Raw genomic sequence first — 15684 nt, forward strand, 5'->3', positions numbered from 1 at the left:
GCATTTCCATTGGCACATCACACACGGAAAAAACAACACTGCCGCACAATATAATTTGCTAAAATAAACTGGGCATATAAGTCTTGATGCGCGAGGACGTACAGACAAAGCCAATCAATGTGTCTGTGAATCAATAAGCATGGCTCCAATCAGGAGCCATGTTTATTCTTAAAAAGTAACAGTAAAAAGTTCAAACCCATAAACACTTTCTGTGGACACAACATTTAGTGTATAGTGCCATCTAGTGGAAGAAATATAATTACATTAAAAAATATATCCCATATACAGTTGTCATAACCTTATTGTTATTATTGACTTATATAGCACCAGCATCTTCCGTGGCACTGTTCAATAGCATACAGGGTATAACAATACAACAGTTGATACAAGACAAGAGGGTATAACAGCTAAAGCAGTGAATAAATTAACTACATATTTTACACAGGGGAAAACAAGAAGTTTTGAATCAGGATGATACCATTTATTGGCTAACTTAGAGATGGATAAACAGTGAGCTTTCGACTTATAAAAAGCCTTCGTCGGACTGGTTCCTGACCAAAACTGAAAAACACAGCTTATATACACTGACATACAGAGGAGAAACATTCTTTGCAAACATAAATGTAATTAGATGCCTTAACTGTTACTGAGGAGGCTTTCCCTGGCATCCTATCTAAATTGATAAGATCAATAGAATCCTCAACATGACATAAAGCAGACTCTGGTGATGGGGAGACATCATAAATTCCTAATTCCAATGGTAACTGGCCTGGTTACATGCACCATTAATTCTAAGCTTAAAAGAATTGTGGCATTTAAAGCCAGCACCTGAAAGCAAATAAAATGAATAGTGACAGTGAATTCCATCTTACACAGCATATGGCACAAAAATGAATGAAAAGATAGAAAAATTAAAAGAATTGTGGCATTTAAAACCCATCATACCAGCACAAGAAGTTAGAGTCCTTGTTTAAACCATCTTGTACAGTTTTGAACCAATGTTCAAAACTGTACAAGATGGTTTAAACAAGGACTCTAACTTCTTGTGCTGGTATGATGGGTTTTAAATGCCACAATTCTTTTAATTTTAATTTTTCTATCTTTTCATTCATTTTTGTGCCATATGCTGTGTAAGATGGAATTCACTGTCACTATTCATTTTATTTGCTTTCAGGTGCTGGCTTTAAATGCCACAATTCTTTTAAGCTTAGAATTAATGGTGCATGTAACCAGGCCAGTTACAATTGGAATTAGGAATTTATGATGTCTCCCCATCACCAGAGTCTGCTTTACTTTTTTTACTCATGGCTAACACGGTACAACACTTTACTGCTTCTACTTTTACATAGGGGTGGGAGGTATGTACACCCATTACACAGCATTGTGAGACTAAAAGGGAAGAGAGCCCTGGCCAAAAGGCCTTACAGTCTAAACATTAAGGCTACTTGCACACCAAGACGTTGCGTTAGGTGCCACGTTAAGGTCGCACAACGTGCACCTAACACAACGTATGGTGCTGCAAGAGCCGACGGTAGAGTGAGCCGCGTTAGGCGGCTCTATTCCGATAAAGTCTCCCAGAGTGGTGCTGATTGGCCGGCGGGACCACGTGACGTGGAGCGAGACACTCCGCATCACGTGGTCCCGCCGGCCAATCAGCGGCCGCCAGTGCAGTGAATATTAAGTAGCCATGTGCGCGGCTACTGTAGCTGGCTCTCCCCGCCTCCTCTCCGCCCCCTACTGCGCATGTGTAAACAGTCTAACACGGCTATAGCCGCTCTAACGCCATAGCATGCTGCACTTTCCGGGCAACGTACAGCGTTACATGTAAGGCAACGTGGGCTGTGTGAACAGCCCACTTGAGTTACATTGCTGTGGTTGGGGGAGCGTTACAGGCGCACTAACGTGCGCCTGTAACGTCCCTGTGTGTAAGCAGCCTTGAGGTATAGGACAGTAGGTAAAGGAAGCTGTGTGTGGAGTGGTAGAAATGGTGGTTAGTGGGCAGTGTGCTAGGTAGGAGAGTATGCTTGCCTGAAGAGTTTTCAGATTGTGCCTAAAAATAGTAAGTAACTTCCTCTGTCCCCATAGTTACCAAATTAAAACTTCAACCTGAATTATTGCAAATACTTTTTGTTTCAAGAAAGCAAACTATTGTTTTCCATTTAAAAAAATCCAAATAAATACTTAAGCTTTTCAATAAGCTCAGCTTTGTAATAAGTATGTCATAAGGGTTTGTAATTATTGATAGTCAGTGGCATATCTAGGCAATATGGCGCCCATGGCAAACACAGAGATTACACCCGCCCCCCCCCCCCCCCACACCAAGTAGTCACTGCCCCACAATAAAATATTAACAGAACCTTGTACACCACTTAAAAATGGAATATGAACTTTTCTGGGGCTGGAGGAAGCCCACCGTAGTCCATGAGGTCCATCTGCATCTTTTGGTCTTCCTCCGTTCTTCTGCTGACAGCTCCATTAGCCGCATGACTTTTCCAGGAGTCGTGCACAACTGGTTCTCAAAACAAATAACTGCGCATGCGCAGAAAGCTCACAGCGATGGGCGCATGGGGCCGCACATACGCACGACTTCTGGCGAGGTAGTACAGCTAACTGAGTGGAAGAACGGAGGGAGCCCAGGTAAGTTACTATTCCATTTTTAAGTTGTCTCAGGGTCCCTTTAAGTAGTCACACACCATATAAGATAAGTAAGTAGCCAGGTGCCTCACGATAGACATTAAATAGCCAGATACATCAAGATAAAATAATCAAGTAGTAGCTTAGTGCGGCAGGGTTTAGATTGTAAGCTCCTCTTGTACAGTGACAACATGATCCCAGGATACTGTGCTCTCCAGCCCATACATTTGGGAAATCGGCCACATGCTTGCAGTCTTTTGTATGCAGACATTCAGGCTAGCTCACGCTATGCACAGGCACAAAAGAAAGGTATGACATTTCATGTATAATGTTACTATATTTTATACCTTCCTGCAGCTCTTCCCCTTGTGGTCCTCACCAATACTGCCCCCCGCCGATTCTCTGTTCCTGGTTGTCAGATCAGTGGCAAGGAGAGACACAGAGCACACATATCCCACGCAGTGCGCTTGAAATGAAGGAAGTGACCAATGACATCACTTCCGCATTTGACATGCCGGGCCAGTAGTGTGCTCTCTGTGTCTCCTTTTGCTGGCAGAAACAGAGAGCGAGCTGGGGGGCGGTCTCAGCGGAGAGGGCGTTTTTGGGAAAGGAGGCATAACGAACCAGTAGGGGGACCAGAGGCATAGCGGACCAGGAGGCACAAGGCGGGCGAGGTGGAAGCAGGCATTGTGCCCATGGCGGACTGGCGCCCATGACACTAGCCATGCCTGCACCCCTCTAGATACGCCACTGTTGATAGTGTACAAAAAACATAAAAAATACATCTTTATTTCAATATAACATATTGTCCCCATACAATGTAATAGGAACATAATTTAAATCTTGTGATAGCGAGGACGAAATAAAATGTGTGGGTTTTATCTACAGTAGCACTGTTTATTTTAAAACTATAGGGGATGCTATATTTTTAAGTTTTTTTTTCCCCTTTAAAATGCATAGAAAAGAGAGTAATTACTGAAAACAAGTACCACTCACAAAAAGCCTAATTTGTGGCAAAAATTGCCCCAACATATAGATCATTTAGGTGTGATAAACTTATGGCAAAATGTACGGGAGGAGCCCTGAAATGTAAAAAAAGGTAAAATAGCCTGTGGGATGAAGTGGTTAAGGGCCCTTTTCCACTAGCGTGTTTGCGCTGGCCGAATCGTAAAGTCGCAAACCGCTAGCGATTTTACAATCGCTACGGTTTGCTTTTTAACATAGGAATCGCGGTAGGTCATTTCCACTACCGCGATTCGTTTTTGACAGGAACGCGATTTTGCTATGCAGTGCATATTTGCCGCGATTTTGCTATGCAGTGCATAGCAAAATCACGGCCGCAAACGTCGGGAAATCGCCGGTAATTGCGATTCAGCAATCGCTAGCGTTCAGCGTGAACGCTAGTGGAAAAGGGCCCTAAAGAGAACCTGTAACAAAAAAAAAGTTGGGGGGGGGGGGTTGGGGGATGGGAACTCACCTTGGTAGGGGGAAGCCTCAGGGTCCCAATGAGGCTTCCCCTCCGCTGTAGCTGCAGGCAGTCCAGCGCTGGCTCCCCCGAAGTCTCCAGCAATCCACGCTCCACAAGCCTGACAAGGCTTGCTATATTTACCTTCCTTGGCTCCAGCGGGGGCGCTGTTGCGGCTCTCAGCACCGAGATAGGTGGAAATAGCCGATCTCTGTCCGGTCTGCTCTACTGCGTTACAGACATTAGAGCGGCCCGACAGCAATAGTTTATTTCTGCCTATCTCCGAGCGGAGAGCCAATCCTGCGCTGGAGCCGGGAAGGTAAATATTTACATCCCCGCTGTTCGGAGGGCCAGAGTGAGACCGCCGTGGAACACATGAGGATGGGATCTGGAGGCTTCCCCCACCCGAGATGAGTACCCCCCAGGGGAACTTTTTGTTGTTACAGGTTTTCTTTAAAAATACATGAAAATTGCAAAACACATTTAAAAAAACAAAAACATTAGATGTGCAACAAACAAGAAATCACATTTCTGTACAACAGGTACATGTGAACTGGGCTTAAGGCAGGGGGTCACACATGAGAAATCTGCAGCGTTTTGCCGCATGTAATAGTCTATGGTGCTGCGTTTTCCGGAGGCTTATGCAATTCCGTATAGCAATAAACATAGATACAACCTGCACATCCAGTGTGTTTTGCCATTGAAATCCATGGCTACTGTAACAAAAAAATGCAAGTTAAAACCGCAAAACACACAATTTTGCGGCAATTCATCTGCAATTCCTGTAGATGCAGGTGTGAGCCCTCCCTAGGTGTTCCCTAGGTGTATGCCAGCTATGATATTGCCTATCTAAATATTTTTTAAACCATAATAAAGGATTTGAGTGTTTCTCACTTTTTATAGTAGTATTTAATAAAAGTATATTTTTGGAAATATACTTTTATTTATAAAGCACTAGGATTTTCAGTATTCTTGTTTGAAAATATTGATTTAGTGAAATACACATTTGACATTTTTAAATAAAGAAATTACTTTAAGGGCTAGTTCACACTGCAAGAGCTTTTTAAAGCGCTTTGTGATTTTAAAAGCTCTTGCTAATGTAATCCTATGTGTGTGTTCACACTGGAGCGATGTGAGTTTGTAAACCCTCCCCCCCCCAAGCATTGCATTAGCTAGAGCTTTTAAAATCCATATAACGCAGGTTACCGCACTGCAATGTTAAGCCTATGCACGTTCACAGTGCAACATTAAGGCCTCTTGCACACTGCATACATTTCCGATTCCGCTTTTTAATCTGTTTTTACATCCGATTCCGATTTTTAATCTCTACTGCATGCTGCGTTTTTTGATCCGTTTTTCTGTTGAATGTATTCAGGGAAAAATCGGAAAACGGATTTGCAGTGTACAGGGAGCCTTAAAGGGGAACTTCAGCCTAAACAAACATACTGTCATTAAGTTACATTAGTTATGTTAATTAGAATAGATAGGTAATTTAATTTTTTACCCACCCTGTTTTAAAAGAACAGGCAAATGTTTGTGATTCATGGGGGCTGCCATCTTTGTCATGGGGGCAGCCATCTTTTTGGTTGAAAGGAGGTGACAAGGAGCAGGAGACACAGTTCCAACTGTCCTGTGTCCTGATTACCCCTCCCAGCTGCACACGCTAGGCTTCAAATGTCAAATTCAAAATGTAGAAAAAAAAATTTGCACCAAAACAGCAGAACGAGAGCAACAACATCAGAAATCCCATCATGCTTTGCACAGCATCAGGGGAAAAAAGCCCGGGCAGTTTTCTTCTGTGCAGCTAAAAATGAGGCTTGGATAAGAGAAACAAAGTTCTGATGCTGTGAAACTGTTAAAGAAACACCAGGCCTTTTCAGTGCTGCTGAGTCGATTTCTAGTCCGGAGGTTCACTTTAAGCCAATGGGTACCGCTATCAAAATAAAAAAGTCAGATACTCACCTAAGAAGAGGGAAGGCTCGGTCCTAATGAGCCTTCCCTCTCCTCTCCCGGTGCCTTCGGTGCTGCGCTGGCTCCCCCGTTCGCGTCCGCCGCCGCAGGGACTTCGGAGGTCTTCGGGAGCACTCGGGCTTCCGAAGACGGGCCGCTCCATACTACGCACGCGCGATTGCGTCATAGAGGACGCATGCATAGTATGGAGCGGCCCGTCTTCGGGAGCCCGAGTGCTTCCGAAACATCCCTTCGGCAGCGGAAGTGGCAGTATTTGACCGAACTGGTCGAATACTGCTACGGGGGATCCTGCGCGGGACCGGGCATCGGGAGAGGAGAGGGAAGGCTCATTAGGACCGAGCCTTCCCTCTCCTTAGGTGAGTATCTGACTTTTTAATTTTAATAGCGGTAAACATTCACTTTAAGGTCGTGTTAATGTTGTGTTATGGTTACGCACTGCTGCAGTGCGTTACCGCTTAACATAGACGTTAACAGATACAGGGAAGCATACTTTTCATTGCCTGTATGCTCCACTGTATCCACTGTATGCAATGGTAACGCAGCATTAACCCCCTTGGCGGTATGAAAAATACCGCCAGGGGGCAGCGCAGCAGTTTTTTTTTATTTTTATTTTTTTAAATCATGTAGCGAGCCCAGGGCTCGCTACATGATAGCCGCTGCTCAGCGGCATCCCCCCAGCCCCGCCGGATCAGGAAATCCCGTTCAAAGAACGGGATTTCCTGGAGGGCTTCCCCCGTCGCCATGGCGACGGGGCAGGATGACGTCAGCGACGTCATTGGGAGACCCGATCCACCCCTTGGCGCTGCCTGGCACTGATTGGCCAGGCAGCGCAGGGGTCTGGCGGGGGGGGGGGGGGGCGCGCCGCACCGGATAGCGGCGATCGGGCACGCGGCGGCAGCGATCGGGGTGCTGGCGCAGCTAACAAAGTGCTAGCTGCGTCCAGCAAAAAAAAAAATTATTTAAATCGGCCCAGCAGGGCCTGAGCGGCACCCTCCGGCGGCTTACCTCGTGTCAAACACGGGGTTACCGCTAAGGAGGTTAAGCTGCCTTGCGACTTTTTTGTTGCATTGTAATTTTGCGTTGCGACTTTAACGTCCCACTGTGAAACTAGCCTAATTTTTCTTAACGATAAATATGTGTATTCAACATGCACAAATTTAAAAAATGATAGAACATGTCGGCTTTTATGCATTTTTGTAAAACCTTAAAATTGAGTGTTTGAAGTAGATGACATGTTTGATGATCAATGACATGGTAATAATTCTGAGTTGATACAGATTTTATGCAAATGTATGCCTCTTTGAAATAGTCACTGCAATTGATTGGTCCATTTTCAACTCCAAATTATTAACATCTCTGTCAGAATTATTAACATCCCTAAGTGTGCGTTATACTTGCACTGCTGCATATGAACACAGTGCCCATACAATTCTATGGGTATGTTCACATCTGTGTATGTAGTGGACCATGTTATCCAAAACACACTTTCTACAGTTTTTCTGGATAATGTGTGCAATAACAAGCACGTGACAATAGCAGTTGTTCATAGTATCAAAAATACAATACATTATAATATGCAGAATGTGAGCGAGTACACACGTCCAATTTTACCACCTCCATGTAATATGAGAGCTTACCTACACAATCTGATCATAGTATTCCAAGTTTGTTGGCTCTCATACTACATGGAGGTGGTATAATTGGCCAGTGATTGGTCAATCAAAATTGGATGTGTGTATGCAACCTTCATGCGAACTTAGCCCGATTCCAGTAATCTGTTGTACATGTGCTCAAACAGTGCTCAAAATTGTTAGAAGGTATGTCCCTTTCACACCGAGTCTGATAAGATTGCAACGTAGCCCAAAAGATGCACCATGCTGCAGTGCAATAATAGAGTAAGGCATACAGTACAATAATATGCCTCACTGCCACTGTAAATGCATGCGTTATGCTGCACTGCACTCCATGTGGAATGCACCATAGGGATATCACTGCATTGCACTGGGTGCAGCTCCCACACCGGCCAGAGGCCTGAATGTAATCCTGCATGGCGATAGATTCAGCTGTCATAAGAGCACTCGCCATTGTCCTCTTGGACCGATCTTCCCTGAGGCTCACCACAACTTTTTATGCAGTTTTGTGTTTGCATTTTTTCAATGTTTTCCCTTTTCAATGGGGTAAACAGTGTCCTATTTAATAGAAACAAATGTAAAAACAGTCCTATGTCTCCATGAAAATACATTATTTGCGTTTTACGTGTTTTTGAGAAATATGCAGCAAGTTGTGTGCTTTGAAAGATGCGCATTGTAGAGCGCACATACGTGGCTTTTTTTTGCCCCTTAGGATTTCCATTATGTGCAGAAACACATGCGTTTTTAAACTAGTGATTCTGCCTAGTGTGCTCCTAACCTTCAAGAGCTGTGATTGTAATGCCAATACAATGTTATTGATGTGTTTGCATAAAACCTATTTTGCAGGTTGAACCCTGGGAATGTAGAGCATTTCCCTTAATAGGAGCTGATGCTCGGCTACTGAATTTGCACAGACATAATTGTCTTCTAACTCAGAGACCCCCAGTGCATGTGAACGGCAAGGAGACCAGTGTGAATAACAAGTGATGGAGCCATCCAATCTTATATTAATGGACCCAGCTGCAGCAGGAAGTGAGAACTAAGGTAATGTGAGAGGTGGCAGTCCTGAGTGAAACAACTAAAACAGCACTGGAGATTTTGGCGCAGCTGGCACCGCCATAGGCATAATAGGAAAAGCGGCGCTCAGACAGCAATTTGGGAGCTGTAAAAAAAAAAAAAAAAAAAATGGAGCCCAAATTACTATAAAAACTGCGTAATTTCGCCCGCCAACAACAGCTGGCAGTCGAATTATATATTTCCCCACGGCAACTTGGGAGGGGAATAGTAATTAACGACACCGGAACTTTTGCCGGAGCAGGGTGAGCAGCTTATTGGCTTTACCTTGCGCCCACATTTCCCAGCAACCTAATTATATGTACATGTCCCAAGTGACCATGATGGGTATATTACCCTTTTCTTCGGAATAAAACGTGTTGTACCTTGTACTTGTTCAGGAAAGCCATTAGAAATATAGTAAGGCTAGGTTCACAGTGGGACGTTACATTCCCTGTATAACAGGAGCGCAAAGTAACAAAAAAACTCGTAACATGTTATGTGACTTTAGGTGGCAGTCAGTGAAAAATAAGCCTCATTGCCTGCATTAACGCATACATTATGCAGTAATGCACTGCATTGGAATACTGTAGTGGGTTGGATGCCAATGCACCACATGCACTGTGAACGTTCCATAGACTTACTATTGCAAGTGTGACTTTCTGCGTTGTCTCACTGTGAATGTAGCCTAAAGGAGAAAAAATGGGAGCACCAACCTGGTAAATGCTGACTTTATTCCACCTGACAAACACAGTCTCTGCACTCAATTGAAAAGGCCGACATGAACAAACGCATGTAATGACAAAACACCTGTTAGCCACTCTACACTACTGACTAATCACCCACTTGCCTGGGCGTCCCCAGTCTACCATTGCCATTGTGTGCAGACTGCATTTGTCACATAGAATAAAGTTATGAGATTGGTGCTCCCATTCTTTCTCCTTAATTGGGAATTCCCATAGCTTCTTATGCAATTCACTTTATGTCCTAAGTTTTCTCCTAAGTGATATTTTCACAACTTGCCATAAAATGCCTTTTAACCCACCAGCAACCAAGAAACTAAAGGTAGTCCTCGGCTCACGAACGAGATAGGGACTGTAGGTTTGTTTTTAACCTGAATTCGTTCTTAAGTCTGAACGCTGTGCTATCTCTGTCCCCTTTGCCTCCTATGTGCCTCCCTTTAGCTCCAGTGTCCCCCTATGTGCCTCTCTATCTTCCCCTGTGCCAGATTCTCCCCTTTAGTGCCTTTATTCTCCCTCTGTGCTCGTTTGTCCCCCCTCTGTGCACCTCTATATCTCCACCTCTGTTTAAAGCCCCTCTGGTTGTTCCCGTGCCTCCATTTGTATGCCCCAGTGCCTCTGTACCCCTTATGTCTCCGTTTTTACCCCAATGCCTCCGTTTGTACCCCCCAGTGACTCTTTCCCCTCGCTCTCCCTATGGACTCACCTTCCAGCCCGAGTCCAACACTGTCTGTCCTCCGCCTTTCAATAGCCGCATACAGCACCCCTAGATGTCACATGACATACAAGAAGCAAATGGATGTGGCATCTAGCGGTGGCTGTACGCAGCTATTGGGAGCAGGAGGCAGAGAGCGGACAACAGACATCGTTGGACTCGGTTCGGAGGTGAGTCCAACACTGCTGGTGCTGCTGTGGGGACATGCGCCGGCACTCGGGGGACGTTTGAAGCCATTTCTTCAAACGTCCCTTATGTGGAAATGACGTGTCGGCGGGCCATTTGTATCAGCGGGCGTTTGTAACCCAAGGACTACCTGTACTCAAAACAAATGTAATAGTACTTTTTGACCAACTTTTGGGTACTTTTTCAACTGTAAAATGCTGAAAAGTTAGTTTAACCACTTCAGCCTACAGCTTCGAAAATCTTATGCATCCGAGCAATGTTCACCTCCCATTCATTCGCTAATAACTTTATCGCTACTTATCAAAATTAATTGATCTATATCTCGTTTTTTCCGCCACTAATTAGGCTTTCTTTAGGTAATACATTTTGCTAAGAGCCACTTTACTGTGAATACATTTTAACAGGAAGATTAAGATAGAAATGGAAAAAAATCATTATTTCTCAGTTTTTGGCCATTATAGTTTAAAATTAATACATGCTACAGTAATTAAAACCCATGCATTTTATGTGCCCATTTGTCCCGCTTATTACACCATTTAAATTACGTCCCTATCACAATTTATGGCGCCGATATTTTATTTAGAAATAAAGATGCATTTTTTCAATTTGCGTCCATCACTATTTACAAGCTTATAATTTTAAAACATTTAATAAGATACTCTCTTGACATGTAAATTTAAAAAGTTCAGACCCTTAGGTAACTATTTATGTAGTTTTTTTTTTTTTTTTTAATTGTAATTTTTTTTTTTTAATACAAAAATGTATTTGGGTAATTTTAGTTTGGGAGGTAAATAGCCAATTTTAGATGTAATATAATGTATTTTTTTATTCAATACAGGTATGTGGGTGCAGTTTACTATTTGGCCACAAGATGGCCACATTCAAAAAATTCCTAGATGCGAACGATGTCGCATCTAGGAACTAAAATGAAGAGAAGAAGTTTCCTGGGGGCAGAAATACCACGCTCTCGGATGAGAAAGCGTCGGTATTTCTGCCGGGGACTTAGATCGGTGAATGGGAATTATATTCCCATTCACTGATCGGGGGGGCAGCGGGAGCGCGCGCGAGTGCGCACCCGATCGCACGCACCACCCGGCTGCAGCACCACTGCCTACCTGGACGGATATATGCGTCTAGATATGGCGAAGTGGTTAAAGGGGTTCTGTGGGGGTGCCTGAGGATAAAAACCGCCACTTACCTGGGGCTTCTATCAGCCCCCTGTAGCAGTAATGTCCCACACCGTCCTCCACCGTTCCCCGACCCCGGTATAGCACGGCAGGCCGTCCAACTGCGGCTGCGTGGCCTGCTCGCTCCTGCCCTCGTCATCAGAAGCTTACTGCACAGGCGCAGTACAAGAAAACCGCCTGCACAGTAAGCTTCCGATGACGCGAATAGCAGCGCACAATATTCGGCTATGACAGACGAATAATACCCAGTGCCTGCGGTGGGGAACGGCAGATCGGAGGAGGACGGCGTGAGACATTACTGCTACATGGGGCAGATAGAAGCCCCAGGTATGTGGCAGTTTTTATCCTCAGGCACCCCCACAGAACCCTTTTAAAGAGAAGATGAAAATTTTCTCCTAAATAACTCAGGTGAAAATGTTAATTGCATATGGGCCACTGTTCCATATGCAATTCACTTTTTGCTGCAAAGTTTTCTCCTACGTGATATTTCCAAAAATTGCCAATAAAATGCCTTTTAAGCCATCAGCAAGAAGAAAGTACTCAAAATAATTTTAGTAGTACTTTTTCACCTACATGTTCATACTTTTTCCAATGAAAAGAGCTTAAAAGGTATTATAAATAGAAGATAAAAAATTATCTCCAAGGAGAGAAAGTTAAATTGGACCTGAGCCCTTGCCCAAGACAGAAGAAAAGCATAGAGAAATGCACCCTGTGTGTATTTAGAGAGTTTAGCCTGTCTAATTAGCCCTCATCTGTGACTAAGCACAAGTTGGAATTTGATCCCTTAGCTGTGACAGAGAGCTAATAGGTAAACACAGGATATAAACAATATGTCTGCTTCCATGAAAACAGGAAGTAGACAAACTGCTAGCCGCCCCCTGCAATCCCCGACATTCAGGATGTCAACGAACTAACGAGGAAGGGGCATCCCACTGCAGGCTAAGGAATGCCCACAAAACTCCCCTTTCCTGCCTATCAGAGCCTTCTAATAGGCTCTCAGCTGCCTGCTCTCCTCCACTGCTCCGCCCCTTCACATCAATCAGCGCTGTGCTCTCACATGAGAACACAGACGCTGTTATCTGCTAAAAGGTCACAGAAATAAAAATGATGGATTACTGCAGAGACAGTGGGGAGAGGAGGTAATTAGCGCTGCCTGGTCCAGCAACTCCCATGGACCAGACAGCATGTTTTGTTTTTTTTATATCTGCCAACCCACCTTGGATTCTCTTTAAAGGTTATTATGCTGTTTCTTATCTTTTAGAGCAGAGAGGTCCGCTTTAATTGCATATGGGCCAGTGTCTGATGTGCAGGAACATCAAGACCTAGATAATATATAAAAAGGTTTCTCATTTAGGAAGATCAATGGTCCACAAAATAATGTTACTTAAAAGGCTAAGACAACTTGGAGGGCTCCCTTTAACATTGCAAGATCTGTACTTATATCAAATTAAATATTAAGTCTGTTTCCACACAACATGTTTTCCTCTGATTACCCACATGCAAATTCATAACAGCACCATAATAGGTTCCACATCCGTTTCTGAGACAGGCGCAACATGTGAATTGTGTTTGGAAAAGGGGCTTAAGAAAAGTATTAGAAAACTTGGAAACAGAGAATGAATATCCTGTGAGACACAAGAGGACAAATATTCCGTCTGCCCTAGAATGCCCGTCCCATAGACAGAATGCAGGTAGAACTAAAAGAGCCTTGAAATCGGGTACAAAAATAATCTGCCTCCTCAGTTTATGAGACCACCACCAAAGTATCAAATTGCTCTGACTCAGACTCTGTGACTGACTCCATGGGCCATATGCAATTCACTTTTTTACCTGAGTTTTCTCCAAGGTGATATTTTCACAATTTGTAAATAAAATGTTTTTTTAAACCACCAACATGCAAACAATTACTCAAAATAATTTTGATAGTACTTTTCACCTACTTTTTGGTACTTTTTCCATTGCAAAGTGCTAAAACGTTGTTTTAAATCATAGATGAAAAATTATCTCCTAGGAGAAAACTCAGGAGGAAAAGTGAATTGCATATGGCCCATGTGTGGCTACGGAGAGAGTACAAAAATCATCCGACGACTGTTTATAAAACAACCAACTCCAGGTACTCAAAAAATGCTCCAATTTATCAGCCTTGCTTGACAACATGAATTGTGGATCTTTTATACAATAGGGACATTTAAAATGCATCTATTATAAATGTTATTTGTCTTGTCATTGTCAAAATATTTTTCACAAATACTAAATGTATCAGACCAGTATAGATCAATAATAGGCATGTCTTATTTTTGTTTCCCTCTCCTAATGCAGATCTGTGGTTTTGACTGTACTTCTCCTTGGCACGTCATACTGAGAAACATGACAGTCACTCCCAGCAGCTGAATCCAAAAATGAGGGGAAGCAAGCTGTGCCACAGTTCCAAGTACATTTGGCCATGAAATATTCTGTCCAGCACTTTAATACTGTACATTGTTTACACCCACTCAACATCCTGATTGCTATTAAAAGTTGCCTTGTTCAATATTTTTTGGTTCAGATATCGTTCACAAATACCTTTTTTCACTTTGACAAATGCTTTGTTTAGGAATTAGGAGCAACTGTCTTAATTTTTTTTTTGATTTTTTTTTTAACTGAAGGAACTTTAACTGAAAGAACTTTTTTTAACTCATGTTGTTGTCAGTATACTTTGCAGAAGTTGGTAACAGTTTTGCTTTCAATAAAGATGTTCTATTTTATTGCAGTTGTGTCAAGAGCCCATCTTATTTAAAGTGTGTGTGTGTGTGTGTGTGTGTGTGTGTGTGTGTGTGTGTGTGTGTGTGTGTGTGTGTGTGTGTGTGTGTGTGTGTGTGTGTGTGGACACAGAGCCATGTTCCCTGCTGCATAATATGCCTCAGAGTCCCTCCCACGCCGCCTTTTTGCCCCCACTGCCGCACTATCACACACACACCCCCCGGCATTGGCGAAGTGCAGCTCGTCACCAGTTTCGAGGGGATGGGGGAGAGGTAATCCGTGCTACACGCCCACAGTTCCTGCAGGCCTTCCCCAGTTGCCATTCGGCAGCACTGCCTCTCCACTGCCACTTCCCCACACGCTGCTCTGTGTGTGAGACACACAGAGCAACTCTTCCAGCGTTGTGACCACAGGGGTCACAAAAACTAAGGGAGAGCAGAACACAGGATCCTCGTAGAGCAGCAGGAACTTGTGGCTACCTGCTCTGCAGTTTAAATCCCCACCTTGGGTTCCCCTTAACAGTATTTCATAGCTACATCCCATCCACAGGTGCCCTTTAGCTGCAATTACATGCAGATGAAAGGCAGTGTGGAACGCAGCGTCACCAAGCGTCCAGTAGTCCAAAATTGCTTTGACTCTACCTCCTACTCTCACACGGCTGTGGAGTGGGTACAAAAATTATCCTGCTCCAAATCCTGTTTATAAAACCACTGACTGACGCCAGGTACACAACTCCACAGCCCTGGTATTTTCGATAAGATCATTCAGAGGAATATATTGCAATTAAGCAATCTATAAATCGAAAGTATTAACAGCAAAACCAATTACGAGTGTACTGTATCTTTTAAAAAATAAAAAATCTACTATGCCAAACAGTTTGAAGCAGTATTAAACTGACATAACATTCAGTAAAAACGTGTTTTCCTACTTTTTATTACCAATACAGTTATATTCATTGTCTGTTTACAAATTACAAAGTTCCCAGAGTAGTTTATCTGCAGTGAAGGCTGCCATTGTAATTTATTGCGTGGCTACTGTATTTATATATTACAATGTATCCAGGAAGAATGTGTCTTCTGTGTACACTTTTGGCTTGTATTCAGCTGAGACACTTAACAATGGTTGTATTATCTTGTTTACTTATCAGCTACTATTGTAATCACTTCCTCAAGTTTGGCAACAGTGCTAAGCTTACCACTGCAGAAGAAAGTACTGTGTTGAACTGTTTGAATGCTTTTCTGCTACCAGTGTTTTTTTCTGGTCGTACTTTTTTGCTGTAAAGAATCTTTAAGTGCAAAGAAGACATGCTGAGTTTCATACCACTTTGAAGGGATACTGAACTCTGGAATATATATATATATAT

General features: G+C 43.3%; 1 protein-coding gene across 4 annotated transcripts in view; it reads left to right on the forward strand.

The window, feature by feature from the left end:
* The window catches only part of KANSL1L (KAT8 regulatory NSL complex subunit 1 like), a 106866-nt gene extending 92588 nt beyond the window's left edge, over positions 1-14278 (forward strand). For 3 of the 4 annotated variants that reach the window (XM_068245169.1, XM_068245170.1, XM_068245171.1), the window contains exons 15-16: positions 8548-8745; positions 13902-14277. In XM_068245169.1, the coding sequence (XP_068101270.1) occupies positions 8548-8688 (141 nt within the window). In that variant the 3' untranslated portion in view covers positions 8689-8745; positions 13902-14277. Of the gene's footprint in view, positions 1-8547; positions 8746-13901 lie in introns of all 4 variants that reach the window. The other variant, XM_068245172.1, reaches the window with a different exon arrangement.
* The last annotated feature ends 1406 nt before the right edge of the window (positions 14279-15684 follow it).

The sequence above is a fragment of the Hyperolius riggenbachi genome, chromosome 7, assembly GCF_040937935.1.
Source record: "Hyperolius riggenbachi isolate aHypRig1 chromosome 7, aHypRig1.pri, whole genome shotgun sequence".
Taxonomy (NCBI): domain Eukaryota; kingdom Metazoa; phylum Chordata; class Amphibia; order Anura; family Hyperoliidae; genus Hyperolius; species Hyperolius riggenbachi.